Source organism: Polypterus senegalus, chromosome 2 (genome assembly GCF_016835505.1).
Source record: "Polypterus senegalus isolate Bchr_013 chromosome 2, ASM1683550v1, whole genome shotgun sequence".
Lineage (NCBI taxonomy): Eukaryota > Metazoa > Chordata > Cladistia > Polypteriformes > Polypteridae > Polypterus > Polypterus senegalus.
Window position 1 is genome coordinate 96,508,421 of NC_053155.1, and position 19,621 is coordinate 96,528,041.

The 19,621-nt window shown below is 37.6% G+C and overlaps 1 protein-coding gene across 7 annotated transcripts in view; it reads left to right on the forward strand.

Annotated features, from left to right (window-relative positions):
• LOC120523159 (glutamate receptor 4) overlaps nt 1-19,621 on the forward strand; it is a 488,284-nt gene that overhangs the window by 333,675 nt on the left and 134,988 nt on the right. For all 7 annotated transcript variants that reach the window (XM_039744179.1, XM_039744180.1, XM_039744181.1 and 4 more), the window contains exon 5: nt 13,204-13,257. In XM_039744179.1, the coding sequence (XP_039600113.1) occupies nt 13,204-13,257 (54 nt within the window). The remainder of the gene's footprint in view (nt 1-13,203; nt 13,258-19,621) is intronic.

Consider the following 19,621-nt stretch of genomic DNA (forward strand, 5'->3'; position numbering starts at 1 on the left):
GGCAATATTATTGTTTTTCCAGGATAGCAATGGAGTTCTTAAAAAGGATTTAAGCACCTCTCTGCAAGGAGACCCATTCTTCTGCCCTCACCATGCGTTTGGCTAGTGGTGTGAAACTGTAAAATAACAAGCAATACCTATCAGAATTTGTTAACTTAATATACATTTTTCTTTAAAAATGCCTCCAAATTTAATACAAACTACTTTGTTATTATTTCCTTATGAAATGCTATAAATATTACAAAACAGATTGTTTAGCGCAAAGACATCCTGCTGCTTCATATTCAAATGCATAAAAACAGGCCTGAACAATCATATAAATATATATTTACATGCACACTAAACATTTGCAAAATTGTAAAAGGAACAACTAAAACTCAAACAATGAATATACTAATAAAGAAACAAAATACCTACAGATTATGCCTTTACAAGGGCAAATAAACAGCAGATGGAAATGGATGTCTACCACCTACTTCTCCATGTGCTGCTTTGCTTCAAGATGGAGTCTTAATAACAATAAAAAACAATACCTAATTTTGCCACTAGAGGTCCCATATGAACACATTTTAACAGAGGACAGAACACCCATAGTAAAATATTGCATAACCTAAATTCTCTGATCAATTTTACTGCTCATATCTGTATTTTTACAGATTAAAAACAGCCCAAACTGTTCAGTTCTTTAGCTGTCACATTTAATAACCATCCTATTAACTTTACATTTAGTTGAATCAAATACTTTTTTGGTTCTAATATAAACTGAGCAGTTGGTTTTGCCACTTTTTAGATTACCATCATTGATTTCTGCCCTGTGATGGACTGATACCCTGTCCAAGATCAGAGCCTGCCTTGGTCTAATAGTCTTTCTACTTGATCTACTTTTAAAATAATTTCCCTTTATCTGGAAAAAGACTAGGGCCACCAGGTTTCATAATAATGCTGATACTCATGAGAGTCGTCTACTGAATTTTGATGAATATGTCTGAGTGTGCTTTTATTAAAATGGTTGCTTGGTGGCACTTGGAAAATGATTAGTACTGTTATACAATATGTTTCTGTTTAAGTTTTATTTGTGGAAGTTTCACCAAATAATTTTCCAAGCTGCCAATGTTGTTTTGGAAATTAAGTATTTACATACTGGCAGGACTGATGTTTTATTTTGAGCACAATTCACACTCAGACCGAAAGTAAACAGTTACATATGTAAAATAAAAACGTATTTGTTAAAGTAGCATTATTTGTTTAGTAAAGAATGATGGGTAAGGAGTAAAAAAATTCAAAAACTCACTACAGCTAACAAAGGAAAATCCTTGACCACCTTAAATTCCTTCATACCTCTTCATTAACATCATTTGTTTTGCAAATGTGTCGATCAGCACAAGCAGCAAGCAGCCTGCTGTCCCATAAACCCCCCACCACAGCACCCAGAGGTTGCTAGTTTGATTTTAGGTGCTTCCCAGTATTACCGTTTTGAGTAGTGAGTTGCTCTTATTGTTACTGTGAAATGCAGACAGCATGGGGTATCTTCCTTTCCCATAGGGAGAATCAAACTGTCAAGGCAACCCAGAGAAAGAGGAGGACCCGGAGAAAGAGAGCCTCCTCTGATAAAGGAGGACATGAGGCTGGGAGCTCACGTCCGGAGACGGGCCGCCATCTGCGGAGTCAGAGGGGATTCCCGAAGTCGGCTGAGAAGACGGGGTTGCGAGCGGTCCCATCTGATGTCTCAATCTGGGGGGCACAGAAGCCTCAGAGGGGGTGCCGAAGTGGCAAATGCCAGGGTGCCGGCCGGAGGGGGGAGCGTTGCCTGTGTGTGACATGGAAGGACGCCAGGTGGTGCTGTCCAGGCAGCGTCTCTGCCCCGTCTCTGCTTTGTGTGTTGCAGGACCGGACCCTGGATATGTGCGAGTAGGACCCGCTTCATGGGAGACCTTCCCTTGCGGGATGGGCCGCTAGCCCCTATGGGTCTCAGCTGGCAAAGGGGCAATGTGGCGAGCAGCTGAGGGCAGTACCCAGCCGGGACACCTGGAAGGATCATGAGAGGTACTATGCCTCCTCCGGACCATGAGAGGGCAGCCTCCCTGGTTGGTATGAGGACCACGGGAACGGAGCATGGAAGCTCAACCCCATAGGGGCCCATGGTCACCGCTGGGGGCACCCAGACACCTGAGAAGCCCTGGATGACAGGGACACCCAGAATGCTTCCGGGTGCTTGTGCAGCACTTCCGCCACTCAAGGAAGCGCCTCCAGAAGCTCGTCAGGAGGCACCTTGAGCATGGCCGGGTGGACTTAAAAGGGACCGGCTCCCTCCATTCAGGAGCTGGAGTCAGGTGGAAGAGGACAGAGCTCAGAGGAGAGGAGTGGAGGCGGTGAAGGACGGCTGGATAGTAAAGAGGCCCAGACTGAGGGTGTGTGGTGCAGGGGCACTGGGTTGTGTGCAGCATTGTAAATATTTTGTAAATAATGAATAAACCATGTGTGGTGTTTGAACCATCTGTGTCTACCTGTCTGTGTCAAGGCTGGTCTCCACATCCTTTTAAACCATTTCTGTTTTGGGGGTCGTCTCATTGTTAATTTCATTAACACCAAAGCATCTGAAACTAATTAACAACCCCCTCTGCTATTTAACTGACCAGATAAATATCCCAGAAGTTTCATTGACTTGATGCTATGGTTCACCGACAAAAGCACAATAGACATACTGTATGAGCGGCAACAAAATCGCAAAGGACAAATGAGCGCCGACAAACTTGCTAACTGGTTTTCGACAAATGCACGCCAACAAAATCGCGAGAGAGGCCAAGAGAGTGGGACGCGTACGTGCGTATTATCTACACATAATGTGCTAGGTTATAACTGTTATAACTGCTGATGGCATGCCGCGAACAAATAACTCAGTCGAGGGTTGGCATAACACGTTGTATACAAAGCGGAATTACCAGCAGTCAGGCAGCCAGCAAGTCTAAATACGCTCAACTATCAAGACGTCTTGCTGCAATTCTTCCTACATATGCAGGGCGTGATCTTAAGGACTATCTGCGTGCCGTGTCTCATAATATTGACTTCTAAAATAAACATTATTATGTACGCTTTAAACTAGTAATTCTTATTTAATATATTTCTTGTAGAGAGAAAGAAACGACATTCACTCACGGGCAGTTATATGTTGTGTTGTCACAATGTAATTCCAAATACAATATCAAAATTTAATGCGATATTGATGAAAAGGTAAAAGTGAAAAGAGATAGAATATATGGACATAGGTGATATGACAGAAGTGTGCCGTGCAAAATGCAGATCACACGGCATGGCAGCATCAGCAAGCCAGCAGCTGATCGAGCAAAGAGGAGGTATTACCGTTTAAGAGGGGGTGCTTGAAGAGCGATCGTGTCTCCTTGGGGTGTATTCAGCCCCCCTCTTCACAACGTGAGAGGCAGAGACACGTAGTGGTTTGCAGGTAGCGCAGGCTGTGGGTGAGCAAAGTGAGCAGGAGGTGAAGCTCCATAGTCTTATATATGAATGTCTACATGTGGAAGTGTGTGTGTCTTTCCAGCCCAGAAGTGAGACCAACACATCAGCAAAATAAAACATCTGAAGAGAGAGTCACTCGCTTATCATGTATTACAGAAGTGAGGCGAGGACATCGGCAGAATGAAACCTCCTAGTAGAGAGATGCCCAGAGTAGTTTCTTTCAATTACCTGACATTTCTACACTTCAATTTTTTTTCTGACAATTTCGATAGTTTCTAGGACACGCTTACACAGCTAGTATATACATATAGGAAAAAAGAATAAAGGAATTTCCATGATGAAAAAGAAAGATGGTGAAATACATCATCATCAATACAGTATTTTGGATATACTGTATACCCTTCATTAGGTGTGCCAGATATATACTGTTGTATGTATTGCCTCTTGTTTAATACTGTATTGAAATATGAATTCATGACCAATTATTGCCTTTAAGTGGGATTGCAACTCAAAAAGGCACTGTCCAGCTTACTCTGAAGGATCTTTTTTTGAAAGGAAATTAGTTGTTAATTTCTCTCTTTAAAAAGGGAAGCAGAAAGTAATAAAGTGAAATTATTATCCTGGATGGTGCTAAGTGATGTGAAAACTATGCGCCAGTCAAAGTAAGGTAATGGAGTAAAAAGGATACAGACACTGGATTTCACAGGATTATAACCCACCTGAGCCCCTTGTCTGACATAGTTTGTTGACAAACACTGATCTCTATGACCTTTTGGACAGTTTAAAAGTGTAAACAGAGATAATGGCATAGAGTATTTGATGCATGTGAACAGACACTTCATGAGTACATTGTTGTTTCCATTTTCTATTCCATGGAATGGTTTCTGATCAGCTGGTTTGAGAGAGGAGACCAACAGTGGGAAGAGCTGCATCTGGTAATGTGGAAGGGTATCACTCACACTGAGAAGATGTTTGGGAGACTTTGATCTTAATGTAAATGCTTCTCTGTTACACGCTGGTTGGGTTCCTCCCCTATTCACTACATTTTGCTTCATTTTTTGGAAATGGCACTGGACATTAAGGTGGGAGCCAAATCAAAGGTCTTTCCTTTTAATAAAGCCTCTAGTGTAGTGCACCTAAACTCGATAGTGTAAGAGTTTTTTTTTATTTCATTGTGCCTGATTTGGTATTGGTTTTACCCTGATCTGCATTCCATCTTATCTGTTAAGGGCTGTCTGGGCCTACTCACAGAAATAGCAGATCCTGTCGCACACATTGTAACCTCCAGCCTTCATACAGGAAATGTGAAAGTATCTGGTACATGTTGTCCTTTGAAGTGTGACAACCTTTACACACTTGCAGTGAATTGCAGATCAGATCGAGCCAACAAAAAATTTTGGTAGGGGATTTTTTTTTTTTTTATAGAGGTTGTTCTTGTCTTCAGCACTGATTCAAACACATTTTTACTTACATTACCAGTATTGTATGGATCTTCAAATAAAACAGAGAAGCAATTGTTAAAGTGATTTTTGTGTTTTTTTCTTATTGTATGTAATGTTATAGTTGGGTGGTTTGTAGAAGTATTTTGTGTTTATGTTTTCATTTTGTTCACTACTACAAGTATCTGTTTTCCTGGTTTATACTTGTATCTACTGTTGATTTTTTTTCAATACTATGGATAATGGGTCAGGGTGTGTTTGAAGAGCTTAATGTTTTCCTTATACCTTACAAATTAAAAAAAATTCTATATCAAGTAGAGAGCGCACAGACTTGATGTGTCCTTAACACACCAATACAAATAAATAAATTAAAAGTTTTTTTATTTTATAAAGTAGATTAAGTATAGTAGTTAAAATATTCTGAGAATATTCTGGGAGGGATTATATAGGGAGATGTTTGCAAAAGAAGACAAAGCCAGGGTTAAAAAGGGTTGAAGATGAAAATCAATATGAAGAATTCTAGGTAGGTTAATAATACTCCATCACTCAGTCTGTCATGAAGTGTCTATTTCAGTCAAATATTTAGAAAGAAACCTACCAGAAAAAAAAATTATAATAATGATCTGCTTCTGGCCACAAATCATTTTGATGATATCATCAAAAAGGAATAATCAATAATGCAACTATAAGGCAAGTTTGGATGGAACAGACTTCTAAACAGAAAGGCAGACCTCCTGTATTCAAATGTTAATGCATTTAAGTGTAAACCTGTGATGCATCTGGACAGGTCTCACCATCTTCCTGCCACCTACAAGCTGTTATTTCCTGCTCTTAATTATCCAAGCCAGAGGTTTTTATGTGTGTTTGGGGGGTTGTTGTTTGTTTATTATTATTATTATTATTATCTCTCTATTATAATAAAAAAATCCTGAGACGAGACAAAATTTTTTAGCCTGGGACGAGAAATTACTTTTTCAGAGAGATACATTCACATCCCATGAGACAAGACTTTGTGCCAAGAGATTTAACCACAACCGGTGCCGGAAATAAAAGACAAAGAGTAGATGACCAAGTAGAACGTCGTAAAGAATTAAAAAATGTTGGCGTGATACACGTGCAGAGCAGGTTAGAGATAATGAAAGTATGAAAAAACCAAAAGTCTCAAAAAAATGATATTAAAGATTGCGTTAGCGCAAACAAATGGAAATTGTTACTTGGTGAAATAATGGAACATTAGAAAGAGATTGAATATATTGTTCGGATTTAAACTTAATCAGGGAAATGTAGTGTTTCTTCCCAATGAAGAGGCGCATCCGCGAGAATGAAAATATTTGTTGTTAGGTGAAAGTGAAATCCACATACACTAGTGGCAGAGATGCAAAGTTGGCTGGCATATAGCGCAGGCAGGGGAGGGTTGGTGAGCAAAGCAAGCAGGGGACGAAGCCCCCTAGTTATTATTATATTTTTCATCTCTTGAGTTTTTGTAAACTTTTAATTTTCCTGTGGGGACAAATAAAGAATATTTATTTTATCTAATCTAATATAATCTACTAATGTAAAAAAAAGCACTAACAAGTCATACAATTAAATAACTTCTGTTATTGGCAAGGGCTGGCTTTTGTTTAAGTGGTTGGATTGGAACAAAAACCTGCAGCTACTTTGTCTCTCCAGAACTGAACTTGAGCGGCCTTGCTCTAAAACTTTTGTGTTACTGAAAAATGTAGAGAACAATAAAATAGATTTAAATCAAAACAAAACTGACAGAAAAAATGAAGACTGCCAGTTGTATTTATTATTTTGTCTGATCTGAATAGACAGACTACTCACAGATCCAAATGGCAGTAGACTATGGGCTGATCTGAGATATCTTGATGCCATCAGAGTGATTACAGTGCTGTCAGATCACTATGTGCATCCAATGTGCATGCATTCTAGTGTTGAGTAGTGTTCATGTAGTGTTACATGTGAGAGATTTTCACTGTGCTTTTAGAACATGATGATTTTAAGCAGTATGGCTGCAAATTCGAGAAAAATTAAAAGCAACATACAATAGTTATACTGTAGGTTGTTAAAGGAATTATTATTATTATTATTTATTATTACTTATTACATTTATTTTTTATGATGACTTAGAAAAAAATGTTAATCTCATGTTTTCATGGAGAACTGAGATAAAAAACAATTTATAAATTCAATATCTATTATAGTGAATGATACAAAAAATATATCTGGGAAAGAAGTCTCATGTTACTCATGTTAGTTATCCAGTCATTGTTTGCAACATCCAAAATGCATGTTTTTTTGTACTGCCATGCTTGTAAACAGAAAAGGCAATTCACATGTGACTGAATTTTTGAATTGAAGATGTAACTCTTGACCAATGAATGAGCAGGGGAGGTGGATCTTTAACTTGATGGGGGATCAAATGTACAAGCTGCATACACCCCAGCTCACTTTTCATGCTGCTTGAGGTAAGTTAGCTGTAAAACCAAAAGAAAACAAACAGGCAAAAAAGATATGTATGGTAGAATGCTATTCATAGACTTCAATTCTGCATTCAATACCATCATCCCTTAGAAGCTTATAGGAAAGCTGAGTCAGCTACGCTACACCACTGCCTATGCATTTGCATTCTGGACTTCCTGACAAATAGTCCCCAGACAGTCTGTGTCAGAGACACCATCTCCAGCATTATCATTTAGCACTGGCACACCTCATTTCTCTCAGCCCACTTCTGTTCACTCTACTGACTCATGACTGTACAGCTGCATACAGATCTAACATAATCATTAAGTTTTCTGACAACACAATGGTTATGGGTCTTATCAACAATGGAGATTGGGCATCTTACAGAATGGAGTTACAATGCATGGTGGACTGATGCAAATACAACAATATGGCATTAATGTTTTTAAGATGAAAGAGAGGATTGTTGACTTCTGGAGGGAACAGTGGAAGAGCTCCAAATTTCTTGGTGTGTACCTGGCAGCTGATCTTACTTGGTCAATTGATACCACCTCCATAGCCAGGAATGAGCAGTAGCATCTCCATTTCTTTCGGCAACAGAAGAAGGCAAGCCTACTTCCCTCCACTCTTATTACATTCTACAGAGGCATCGATTATAGTTTTCTGACCAGCTGCATCACTGTCTTTTTTGGGAACTGCAGTGTCTCTGGCACAAGTTCCTCCAACGGATGGTGCACACAGCAGAAAAGATCATAGGAACCTCTCTGCCATCCATTAAAGAAAAATATTATCAAGCGTTGCATCCGCAAAGGCTACAGTATTATGGAGGATTGCTAACACCCTTTTTCTACAGAAAGTTCTGTAGCATTCAAGCCAGTTCTGACAGGTTCTGCAACAGTTTCTATGCCTTTGCTGTCCAGATTCTGAACTTTGTGCTGCTCCCTCCTCTCTGATCTGCTCCTAGTAATTTATATGTACAGTATATGTACAGTACATTTGTTACCACTGATGTTTTTTTTTATTAGTTGTTTTATTTATTTACTAGCTGATTACCCAGTGGCTTCGCTCATTGAGTGCAAGGGAAAAAATACAATGTAGTGTATAAATTATTAAACAGTAAAACATTAACCTGTAAGAAGTAAAGATGCTTTGATGTACTGGAATGCTTTTGGGTAAACTACATTTTAAAGGCGCTATAACACAACAGGTAAGTAGTACTAACAGCAGCTTAAATGTATTTGGATCATCTCTCTGTAGCAGATGCCTTGTGAAAGGCGCTACACGACCGCTGTGGTATAGAAATTACATTTTCTATGCGATCGTGCAAATTTCCCCCTGACAACCTTGCACTACGTGCCTGTGATTTTAGAGAAAAGCTATTCTGAGAAATGTGGACGCTGACCTTCCGTGCTTAACGGGCAGAAGGTCCAAATAATTCCCAAGTCCAAAACTTAACATGAAGAGGTTGGTACATCTTCTTAGATGTAAACCCTCAATCTTTTTAAAAGAATTCATCACAAAAGCAACCTTGAATGTTGCGGGGTTTTAGTGACCTGAACTCCCCTTAAAGGACAGTAAGTAGTCATGAAGCACAATTTACAAAGAGACTTTTGCTTCGATGGCACTGATCACACTCATTCGCAATGATTTCCACTCTCCCAGGAGCCGACGGGGCACTTGAAGTGTGAGAAGAGAGGACGCCGCCCAAAACTATGAAGCTCTCAACTCAGCAGAGCATCCCGACATTCCTCACCTCCGAGCGTCCACTTTGTTCTCACAACCCCTCGCTGCTCAAGGCCGTGTCATCTTCACATTGTTTACAGCTCGGCGCAAATAAAAAGTAGAAAGATGCAAAGCTGTTTTCCTCATCTCTTCTACTATCAAGTACTGCCAATTAAAAAAAAGTTATAATATGTCAGTTTCCGGGGCAGTCACGTGGACGAATAAATAAAACTTCTCTGTCAGAATGCGCCTGGCGGCGGACAGCGCAGCGCTGGAGGGCTGGGAGAGGGTGACGCGGGGCGCACTTCTATGGGATAGATCGTCGTGTTTGTTTTTACTTCTTTTCAATATCAGTAAAGTAACTCTCACACAAATAATAACAACTCATAAAGACGATATAAAAATGGCATCCACAAACTAAGTGATTAGTTCCAGTATTTTATGTTCTGTGGTCATACGTAATTTCCGTTTGAAACGCAAAAAGAATTTTATATATATATATTAAGAATTTTATATATATATATTTTCATCTGAATCAGTCCCACTCCCATGTGGGGTCCCCCAGGGTTCCATTTTAGGGCCACTACTTTTTTCAATCTACATCCTGCCTTTAGGTGCAATTTTTAGAAAACATGCAATTTCATATCACCTATATGCTGATGACTGCCAAATTTATTTCTCCCTCAAGCCAACTGACTCCACCAAACCTCTCCTCAACTGCCTATCTGACATTAAGGACTGGCTGGCTGTAAACTTCCTTCAAATGAACGATTCAAAAACCGAGGTCATTGTTTTTAGTCCCGACTGCAAACAGGCTCCACCCCTTGGTCTCGTTTCTCTTCCCATTCCAGTAACTTCGTCTGTTTCCAATCTTGGAATCAAAATGGATACGTTCCTGAATATGGATGCTCAAGTCAACAGCACAGTAAAATCCTGCTTTTTCCATCTAAGGCGAATCGCCAAACTCAAGCCTATTCTGTCTAACCACCTCCTGGAATCAGTAATCCATGCATTCATTACGTCCCGGCTTGACTACTCTAATTCCTGCCTTTTTGGTATCAGTAAAGCCACTCTTTCTAGACTCCAACTGGCTCAAAATGCGGCTGCAAGGCTTCTAACTGGAAGTAGCAGAATCCAACACATTTCACCGATTTTGAAAACCCTACACTGGCTGCCGGTTAGATTCAGAATCGATTTTAAGATTCTCCTCCTAACCTATAAGGCATTAAACGGTCTAGCCCCCGCCTATTTGAGTGTCTTGCTCCATTGTCACAATCCCCCTCGTGTTCTTAGATCCGCAGATCAGCTGCTCCTAACCGTTCCCAAGGCACGTTTTAAAGCTCGTGGTGAAAGGGCTTTCTCCGTCTGTGCACCCAGGCTCTGGAACTCCCTGCCCTTAGTGGTTAGGCAAGCTGCTTCAGTCGCCACATTCAAATCTCACCTAAAAACGCACTTCTTCACATTGGCTTTTAATTCTTAACCTGTTTCATTTTCCACTTGCCTTTTGCTATTTTCTCTATTTTATTTGGTCCCCTGACCTGTTTTTAGTATCTCTGTTTTAATTCCCTCTTAATGTTTGTTTTTAATATTTTGCTTTTAGTCCTGCTTGTTGTAACTGTACAGCGCTTCGGTCAGTTGTAATGCTGTGTTTTTAAGCGCTCAACAAATAAATATGGTATGGTATGGTATGGTATGGTATATATAGATTACTATCTATTTCAATGTATTACTATCTATTAATGTACCTATAACTTATTTATCTGTAGTTTAATGTAGGTCTTACTTGTCCTGCGCTTGTCTTGTGTTTATATATATGTTAAAATTCTGTCCTGGTGAACGTTATTTTGTGCCATACTGTGTATGGATGGTATGGTAAAAGAACCACTTCACATGAGTTGAAAAATATATTTTCCATCCAAAAAACAGACTAGAGAGCTAAGAGAATTATATTGCATGTGCATACTCCAAGTAAAGAGGAAACCTACAATCATCTTAGCCAATAAAGCCATTTAAAAAATGGCAGGTTCAGCCCTATCACAAGATAACATTTTTTTAAATTTCAGTTGACAAACACAAAAACTGACAAAACACACTAAGAGTGGGTTGCCTTGTGCTAATGTTGCCAGGATAGAATTTTGTTATCTGTGTTTTCTCCATAAAAACATGAAATTGACCAATTTTCTCGGCCATAACACAAACAACACGGTAAATAATTGATAATTTTTTTTTGGATGGAGTATTCCTTTAACTTGATCATTATTACCAAATAGTGAAATCAGAAAAACTTGGGATGAATGGACAATGAAAATCAATAAAAGATAATCATAAATGAAGTAGCTTTAACTAGTAAAATATTTATCTTATTTAAAAAGTAGCCCATTACCTTCTGACATCTAGCATCAGATAAAGCTAGGAATGTAATCTAAGCATATTTACAGTAAGTGAAGTTTATTGTAAATAAATATAAGGTAAACAAAAGTAAAAATGTCTAAAGCAGTAGAGAAGTAAAATATTAAAAGCAAAAAATATTAAATATAATTACACAATGGTTAGTCTGAAACTTCAAAGTAGATCATATAAAAGAAGTTGTAGTGGAGTCATTCCTGTCACCAACCAGGCAGTGTACAGAAATGCTATTACAAAAGCTATTACAATATTGATTTACATAACATGCCACTTAGAGTATTGCTCTTAGAAGGTTATGTTTAAGGTGGAATACACACTTGTAAGGTCTCATGTGGCATATTGTACTCAGTTATAGTCTGTACATTAGAAAAAAATACATTGGTTCTTTATTGAAAGTCCAAAGATAAGCTAGCAGAGAAATCACAGGACTGTGAGCTGTGAGCTACATAGAACAGAGTTAAATCATTTCAATTTAAGAAACCCAAGATTAAGGGGTGACAACACAAACATTTACAATTATGAGAGGTGGGGACCAACTGATAGAGTTCTTCAGCAAGGGCATGTGGGTTACAGAAAGAAATTAGTTACATTTCACAGCAACATTAAAATGCATTTCATCACACAGGTAACAAACAATAGTAGTTGAAACATGAAATAAGTTTACCAAGCAGTGTAGTTTGTAGCAGTACTTCTGAGATCTTTAAATCTAACCTTGATTTCACTATTTTTTTAAGTATTAGATGAAATAAAGATAAAGAGGCTAGTTTGCGTCAATACCCTTATTTTCTTTTAAGTTAAAGCATATTTGGTAAGATATAACCATATTTAAAAGTTAATATTTCCTCCTCATCCTTTTCATCAAAAACCCGTATTTCTTGAGTATACAGAACATAAAGCAGTTGTAGTTTAGCTTTCTTAATATGCGTGGAAGGCACTGTGCAGAGTAATTGTTAATGTCAGCCACCTTCATACACTATGGATAGGTGTGTATGTGTATATTTATATTAAAAAAACTTAAGTAAATTATTGGTAATGAAAAAAATACAACTAACAGAGAATCTGATCTATGATCTATTTGTTTGCACACCTTTTTTCCTGTCACTGAGCATTTTGAAGCTGTGTTAATTGAATTGACTAGTTGTTGCTCATTCTGTTTTGGTGCATATTGTATTTTTATTATTATATATTTAAATATTTTGATTGTTTATTGTCATTGTTATGTTTATTGACTATGTATCTGACATACTGTATTTGTTTCACCATATTCTGCATTATCAGTACATTATGAATGATTCTGCATTAGGAGGACTAGCAACAAATAATATTGATTGTGTTGCAAGGTGTTTTACATTGAAATATGCTACACTGAAAGTGTCATTCAGTATGAAACGTAGTATATACAGTGCTTGTATTCTGAAGTACACTATCATACTACTGTGATCTTGGAGTCTATCAACACTAACTATTTTAATCAGGAAACATTTCATGTTTTCTGTCCTTTTTTGTTGATACAGAAGCTAATCAAGCCTCAAGTGTAGAGATTTGCACCTAAAGACTTTAATTCAAGCGCAGCTGCTAATGAACTGATATAAGAGGCGAGAAAGTGAAACTTCACAGTTGCAAATACTGAACTCATTTTATTATATGTGATGGTGGGCAATTATGTAAATTAATTCTTGCTTTTTCTTCTGCTTTTTAGATTGTTAGTGTTGGGAAACATGTTAAAGGCTACCATTACATCATGGCAAACTTGGTAAGAAATCTTTTTTATCTTTTAGTTTTCTAAGTAACTGAAGTAACAGCATATGAACTGTAACAGATTGTAGCTGCTTTATAGGATGATTTGGGCCAGATCATAGATTTACCCTCTCTCAATTTAGTTTCATTTCAAATGATATGCCTGAAGTTTGTTTTCTTGACTCACTTTTTTATTAATTTGCAATATTAGTATTCTCTGTAAATACTTTGTACAAGAGCTACGCTGTGTGTGACATTATGGAATTTGTCTACCTCATGTTTCATGCCGTTGCCCTTGCCATCATTACAGTAGTGCATTTTTGTATCTATCATAAACAGTATAAATATAAATTGGATCTCAAAGTAAGGCTGCCAAATTACTCATTAGAATGATATCACATCTACCCTTGCGGGTTAACAAGAAGAGAATTTTCGATTGGAGGAGCAATCATTTTTTCTTTCAATATTTTATGCATTTACTGTTCAAAGTGCACTTGAACAACAGATGCACATTGTTTTGCAAGCAATCACTTAACAACTCCCTGAGGCTGATTCCCGTCTTTTACATTTTTCCCAGAGAGCTGGTTAGCCTGCTTATCTACTATATCTTCATACATAACTTGGGGACATTTCCTGCTTTAAAAATTTCATTTTGCAGCACATTTATCAGTGAGTTGCTATTTCCTCAGTGCAGTTGACCCAAAATAAATGGAATATATTGTCTTTTCACTTAAAATTGAAATTGGAGATGTTGTCATACTAGCCATTTTTCCTTCATTTAGGTACTCAGTTTCTCAGCCTGACCACAGGATACAGCCCACTATCTGCTTGCCAAAGTGATGTCACAATCCTCACAGTTAAAATTGAAATAGCCACTTGATTTAAGGCAAAATACATGAGTTAAATTTGATTAGAGTTTGTTTTTGGACCTCAGAGTGAAGAAAGTCAGCACAAAAGCTTAAGCTTAAGACAAAGGATAGGAGTCACGAGAAAGTATGTTGAGAAACTTTTACTAAAAATTGAACAGTGCATGAATATTAACAAACATTTGGTTTACAATTAGCCACTGTGCTGTGTACTAATTTTTACTTTGCAACAAGAGACACATCACAGAACGAGATTTGGCATAGTTACTCAAGGAAAGTAATGAATTGCAAATTACTAAATTACTTCTCTCAAACTATAATAGGATTACTTTACTCATACTTTACTTCCTGGAAAAAGTAATCACATTGCTAGTTACTTTACTTTAACCTAAGTCTCTACACCTGGTAAACATAAAGTGGATTCAGGAAGTATTCAGACCCCTTCACTTCCTGCACATTTTATTGTGTTGTACATTTTATTTTAAACTAGAAAAATACCTGCGCTTCGCAGCGGAGAAGAAGTTTGTTAAAGAAGTTATGAAAAAGAAAAGGAAACATTTTAAAAATAACATAACATTTGTTTTCTATTCGTTTGCATAAGCACAGTCCTTCACCAGCAATTATTTAATGTTAGCTCAGACCCACCACTTTTGCTGTCTGTTACAGCAATTTTAACTCCGTTACAAAGTGATCCAAAGTCTCGTTTATACCTTGTGTCTTCTCATTAAACTTGTATCTCGCGAATATCGTATTCGTCGTAGGCATGACAAACGCCAGCAGCAGCCTGTCTATAAACTTAATTTAAACTTACGGTTTACACAGTGCTTTGTTTCCGCAGTAGCTGCACTTATGAATATGCTTGTATGCGTCACTCGCTTCATATTCTTTTGCTGCATTCCCAATTGTGTAATGCGTTTTTTGTTCAGTGCTCTTTGGAGCTCTTCCTTGTTCTCTACGTACTGCGTTCACAGTCAGTTCATGTGAGCCGCTCTCCTGTGTGATCTTGTGATGTCCACGGCTTTATTTAATGTTAGCTAAGACCCGGTACTTAAAAGTTTCTCGCTACAGCAATTTTAGCTCCGTTACAAAAGTGATCCAAAGCCTCGTTTATACCTCGTGTCTTCTCATTAAAATTGTATCTCGCAGATATCGTATTCGTCGTAGGCATGACAAACGCCATCGGCAGCGTGTCTATAAACTTAATTTAAACTTACGGTTTACACCGTGCTTTGTTTCCGCAGTAGCTGCACTTATAAATATGCTTGTATGCGTCACTCGCTTCATATTCTTTTGCTGCATTCCCAATTGTGTAATGCGTTTTTACCATCTCATCTTCATTTGCATAAGCACAGTCCTTCAGCCACGAATATTTACCTTATATGGGCAGGCACTCAATTACGTGGGAGGCGTGATGATGCGGGAAGCAACTCCGCCTCACGCACTGACCGAGCTGCAGGCTATGGCCGTATATATGGTTGAAAGTAGGTTCCAGTTATGACCGTTACGCGTAGAATTTTGAAATGAAACCTGCCTAACTTTTGTAAGTAAGCTGTATGGAATGAGCCTGCCAAATTTCAGCCTTTCACCTACACGGGAAGCTGGAGAATTAGTGATGAGTCAGTGAGTGAGTGAGTGAGTGAGTCAGTCAGTCAGTCAATGAGGGCTTTGCCTTTTATTAGTATAGATATAAAAATATGCAATTTCTTCCCATTGAACTACAATCAATAACCCATAATGACAAAGAAAAAACATATTTCCTGGTTTGTAAATGTATTAAAAATCAAAACCTCTAATTTAATTAAGTAATAAGACCCTTTGCTCAGCACCCCAAATTGTAGTCAAGTGCACCCTATTTGCTTTAGTTCTCCTTAAGAACTTGAAGGAGTCAACCTGTGACAAATTAAATTGACTGGACATAGTGTAGAAAGTTCCATACCTGAGTATATAAGGTCCCACATTTGACACTGCATGTCAGGACAAAACCAAGCCATCAAGTCCAAGGAGCTCTCTGTAGACAATGATACAATTGTTGTGAGGCATAGATCAGGGAAAGGGTTTAAAACCACTTCTAAAGGTTTGAGAATTACCAGGAGCACAGTGGCCTCAATGATTGTGAAATATAAGAAGATTGGAACCTCCAGGACTCTTCCTTGAGCTAGCTATCTGGTCAAACTGAGCAACTGAATCAGAAGTGCCTTGGTTAGGGAAGTGATCGAGCAACCAATGATTTGTCTAATAGGGCTTCAGAACTTCTCTGCTAAGAAGGACAACCATCTCAGCAGCACTCCATCAGTCAGGCATTTATGGTAGAGTGGTTTCACAGGAGACACTCTTGAGTAAAAGCCATTTGGTAGCAAAGCAGTCTAAAGGACACTTGTCTTTTAAGCCAAAAATTTAACCCTTTGGGCACAACTCCAAGCATTGTGTCTGGTGAAGAGGTTTTTGATTTTAATACATTTGCAAAAACAATGAAAACAATGTTTTAACTTTGTCATTATGGTATGTTGATTGTAGTTCAATGGGCAAAAATCGCATATTTATACATTTAAAATAAAATGTTCAACACAATAAAATGTACAGGAAGTGAAGGAGTCTGAGTACTTTCTGAATCTACTATATACCAATTGGAAAGTACTAAGGGTGTCACTTAAACGTCCTATAAGTATTTTAATAAGGAAAAAAAAAGAACATGAATTCTGCAGTTAACTAAGTAAACTACTTGACTCACATCAGCACTGTGCTGTTTCAAACATATGAACCAGGAAGTCAAAGTATTTAGTTTACAAAAGAATTCCCTATAAAATTAGATTTTAGTAATTAAAAACAAAAGTGGCCTAAATGCTCAAACTCTACCACACATAGAGAAGATAAACTGTAAAATGATTGCTAGTGTAGCAGCCAGCAGATGAGTGCACTTATTAATAGGGTGCCAGCTACCTGCAGTGTTTATTGTGTAACACAATAAGTATGCCCATGTCTCTGTGTCTCTTCAGTCTTACTTGTGCACAAATGTCTCCTGTATTTTTGTGAAAAAGAAAAATCAAATTGAATGATGTAATATGCATTTTAATGGTATTTTCATTTGATTGGATATCAAAGACTGTTTTGCCATTGTAGATCATTCTTTGATCAAGAGGCCGTACATCGCAATGAATAAAAAATTAATCTAGCGATTGTACCTTTAATTCTAAAACTATGTATTGTATAATAACATACATCTCTGGTATAGTTCTGACAGTGCTGTAAAACTCAATGTTCTCTGTGCCTAAATGAAAATATTGTGCATGTGCTGTGCAAACTAAGGATGAAGATAGGGTAGTCACTGTCACACACCATCACACTCACATCTTTGTGTATTATATGAAATGGAATGCCTGCCCTTCAAGACATTTACAAATTATTTGCTTAGAAACATATGTAATGCAAGTAACACAATTCTGCTTAAGTCAGTAAATGTAACTGCAAGAATGTAAATAGCAATGTGTTAAACTGCTTCATTACTGGGAAATGTAATTAGATTACAGCATCAACCTCTTACTCTGTAAAGCACTGAGTAGAACCTCAGCAATGAAGTGTTTTTGGAACACCAGCTAATGTCGCGGGGAAAAACCTTCTTTAGAAAAACATATGCAGGGCCTCTGGATCAGCAATTACAATTAGACTTAATTGCAAAATCACAAAGCTGACTCAGTTCAGTGAAGTGAGTGGCAGCAGTTTTGCATGAGCTTGTTTTTATTAATTTTATTAATTATGTAATTCTTAACATTTATGGAAAATACTCTCCTCCTTCTGTTTATTCCCCTCATTTCCTAATGTTCCAGCCCACCATTACCTAATGTCCATCACCTGGCTTTTTGTCCATCATCTACCGGTAACCGAAACTTGCCTAGACTACTCCTTACTCTGTACAGACAATTGAGACTTGCTTATCTGACAGTTCCCACTGCTAAGTCAGAATCAGGAGGACCCACACATAAGATACTGGGTCGCTCAAATGAATGGTTTCTTCTTTCACAATTATCCCTCAAAACTACAGGTTTAGGCAGCTACATCTCTTAAGGCTATAGTGCTAAGTTTTCTTATAGTTCATACTATTCTTGGTTTGCTATCACCTCATGCTAGTGTCCGAGCCGGCAGACAGAGCAAGTGGCCTTGAGCTGATAAGCACAGGCAGTTTCCTTAGCTGCATGGAATAAATAAACCTAGGCTTTTAATAATCAACTTCTATATGACTTACAGCTAACTAATATATGTTTCACTTTATCTTGATTAAAAGCATTGAAGAAAGTATTAATGCATAGATTTAAATTCTCTCTATATATTTTCTAAAATTGTGGTCTGTTTAGTTCCCTGTACTGTAAATAGGACAATGGGTTGTTCAGCTCCCTCAAACTGCACAACATCCTTGACTTGTCATTATCTTACTTGTGAGCAAAGAATCCAACAGCTTTTATTTTAACAAATTAATGAGAGTTTATAAGCTACTTTAAAAATGAAAACTTAAGTATACATTTTTAATAATTCTAAAGCTAAAGATTTAAAGCCCCTCCTATCCTTAAGTAAATTTTCTATACTAACATCTACTTTTTGGTACATACAAAGAAACTGAAGGACTTGGAGAAAGCCTACAGACACACAAGATGACAAAGCTCCTCTTTAGGTTCAAACCTAAATTCTGGAGGTCAAAGGAAAGATGATAAACCATTGTGCCACCATGCCTCCCTCAGAAAGCTCTATTTCTTTCAACTATGTTATTCTTTAAATTGCTTTATTAAATTGTAATTGTTGTTGTTTTTCTTCTAATTAATAGCAGTACACTCTTCATTAATTAATTCATTAATTTATTCATTCTCAAACCTTCTGGGTACAAAGCAGTACAAAGCCTTGGATTGGACCCCAGTCAATCAGAGGGCCCACAATTCAGTTGTGCTAACTGTAATAAAAAATACTTTAGGGTGCTTTATTTAATCTGATGGTTATTCCCAGTGTGATTATTGCTTTCTTTCAAGGAATTTTGCACTACTGTACCTAGAGGCACACACTTTTGTTTCTAAGACCTGGAACTATAGCAGATTTCTGTCTTTATGTAACATGCTGTGCTCATCAGTAAGAAGCAAAACACTGAATGCCTGAGGCATCAGATTTGCTTTCCATCTAATAACTCCCATGTACGTAATGAAAATCACTTGGGACTAGTCATATATTTAATGATCTGCTAACATTTCAGGTTAATAATTTGCAGTTTTTCATTTTGCTCAAAAGGGTTTACATATTTTGGAACAAAAATGATTCTACAGTAATGCTATTGTTATCACATACAGAAAGGTCACAATAGCATTGGAAAATCTTTTAAAATGTTACTATGGGGTAATAATGGTAATATTGAAATAAACGAAATATGATGTGATTTGGCCATGCTAAGAAATCGTAACTGCCAAGAGCACATCTTTTTATTTTATTGAGCTAACTGTACAACTTATTCTTAATATTTTGTATACTTCTGTCTCATAGTTT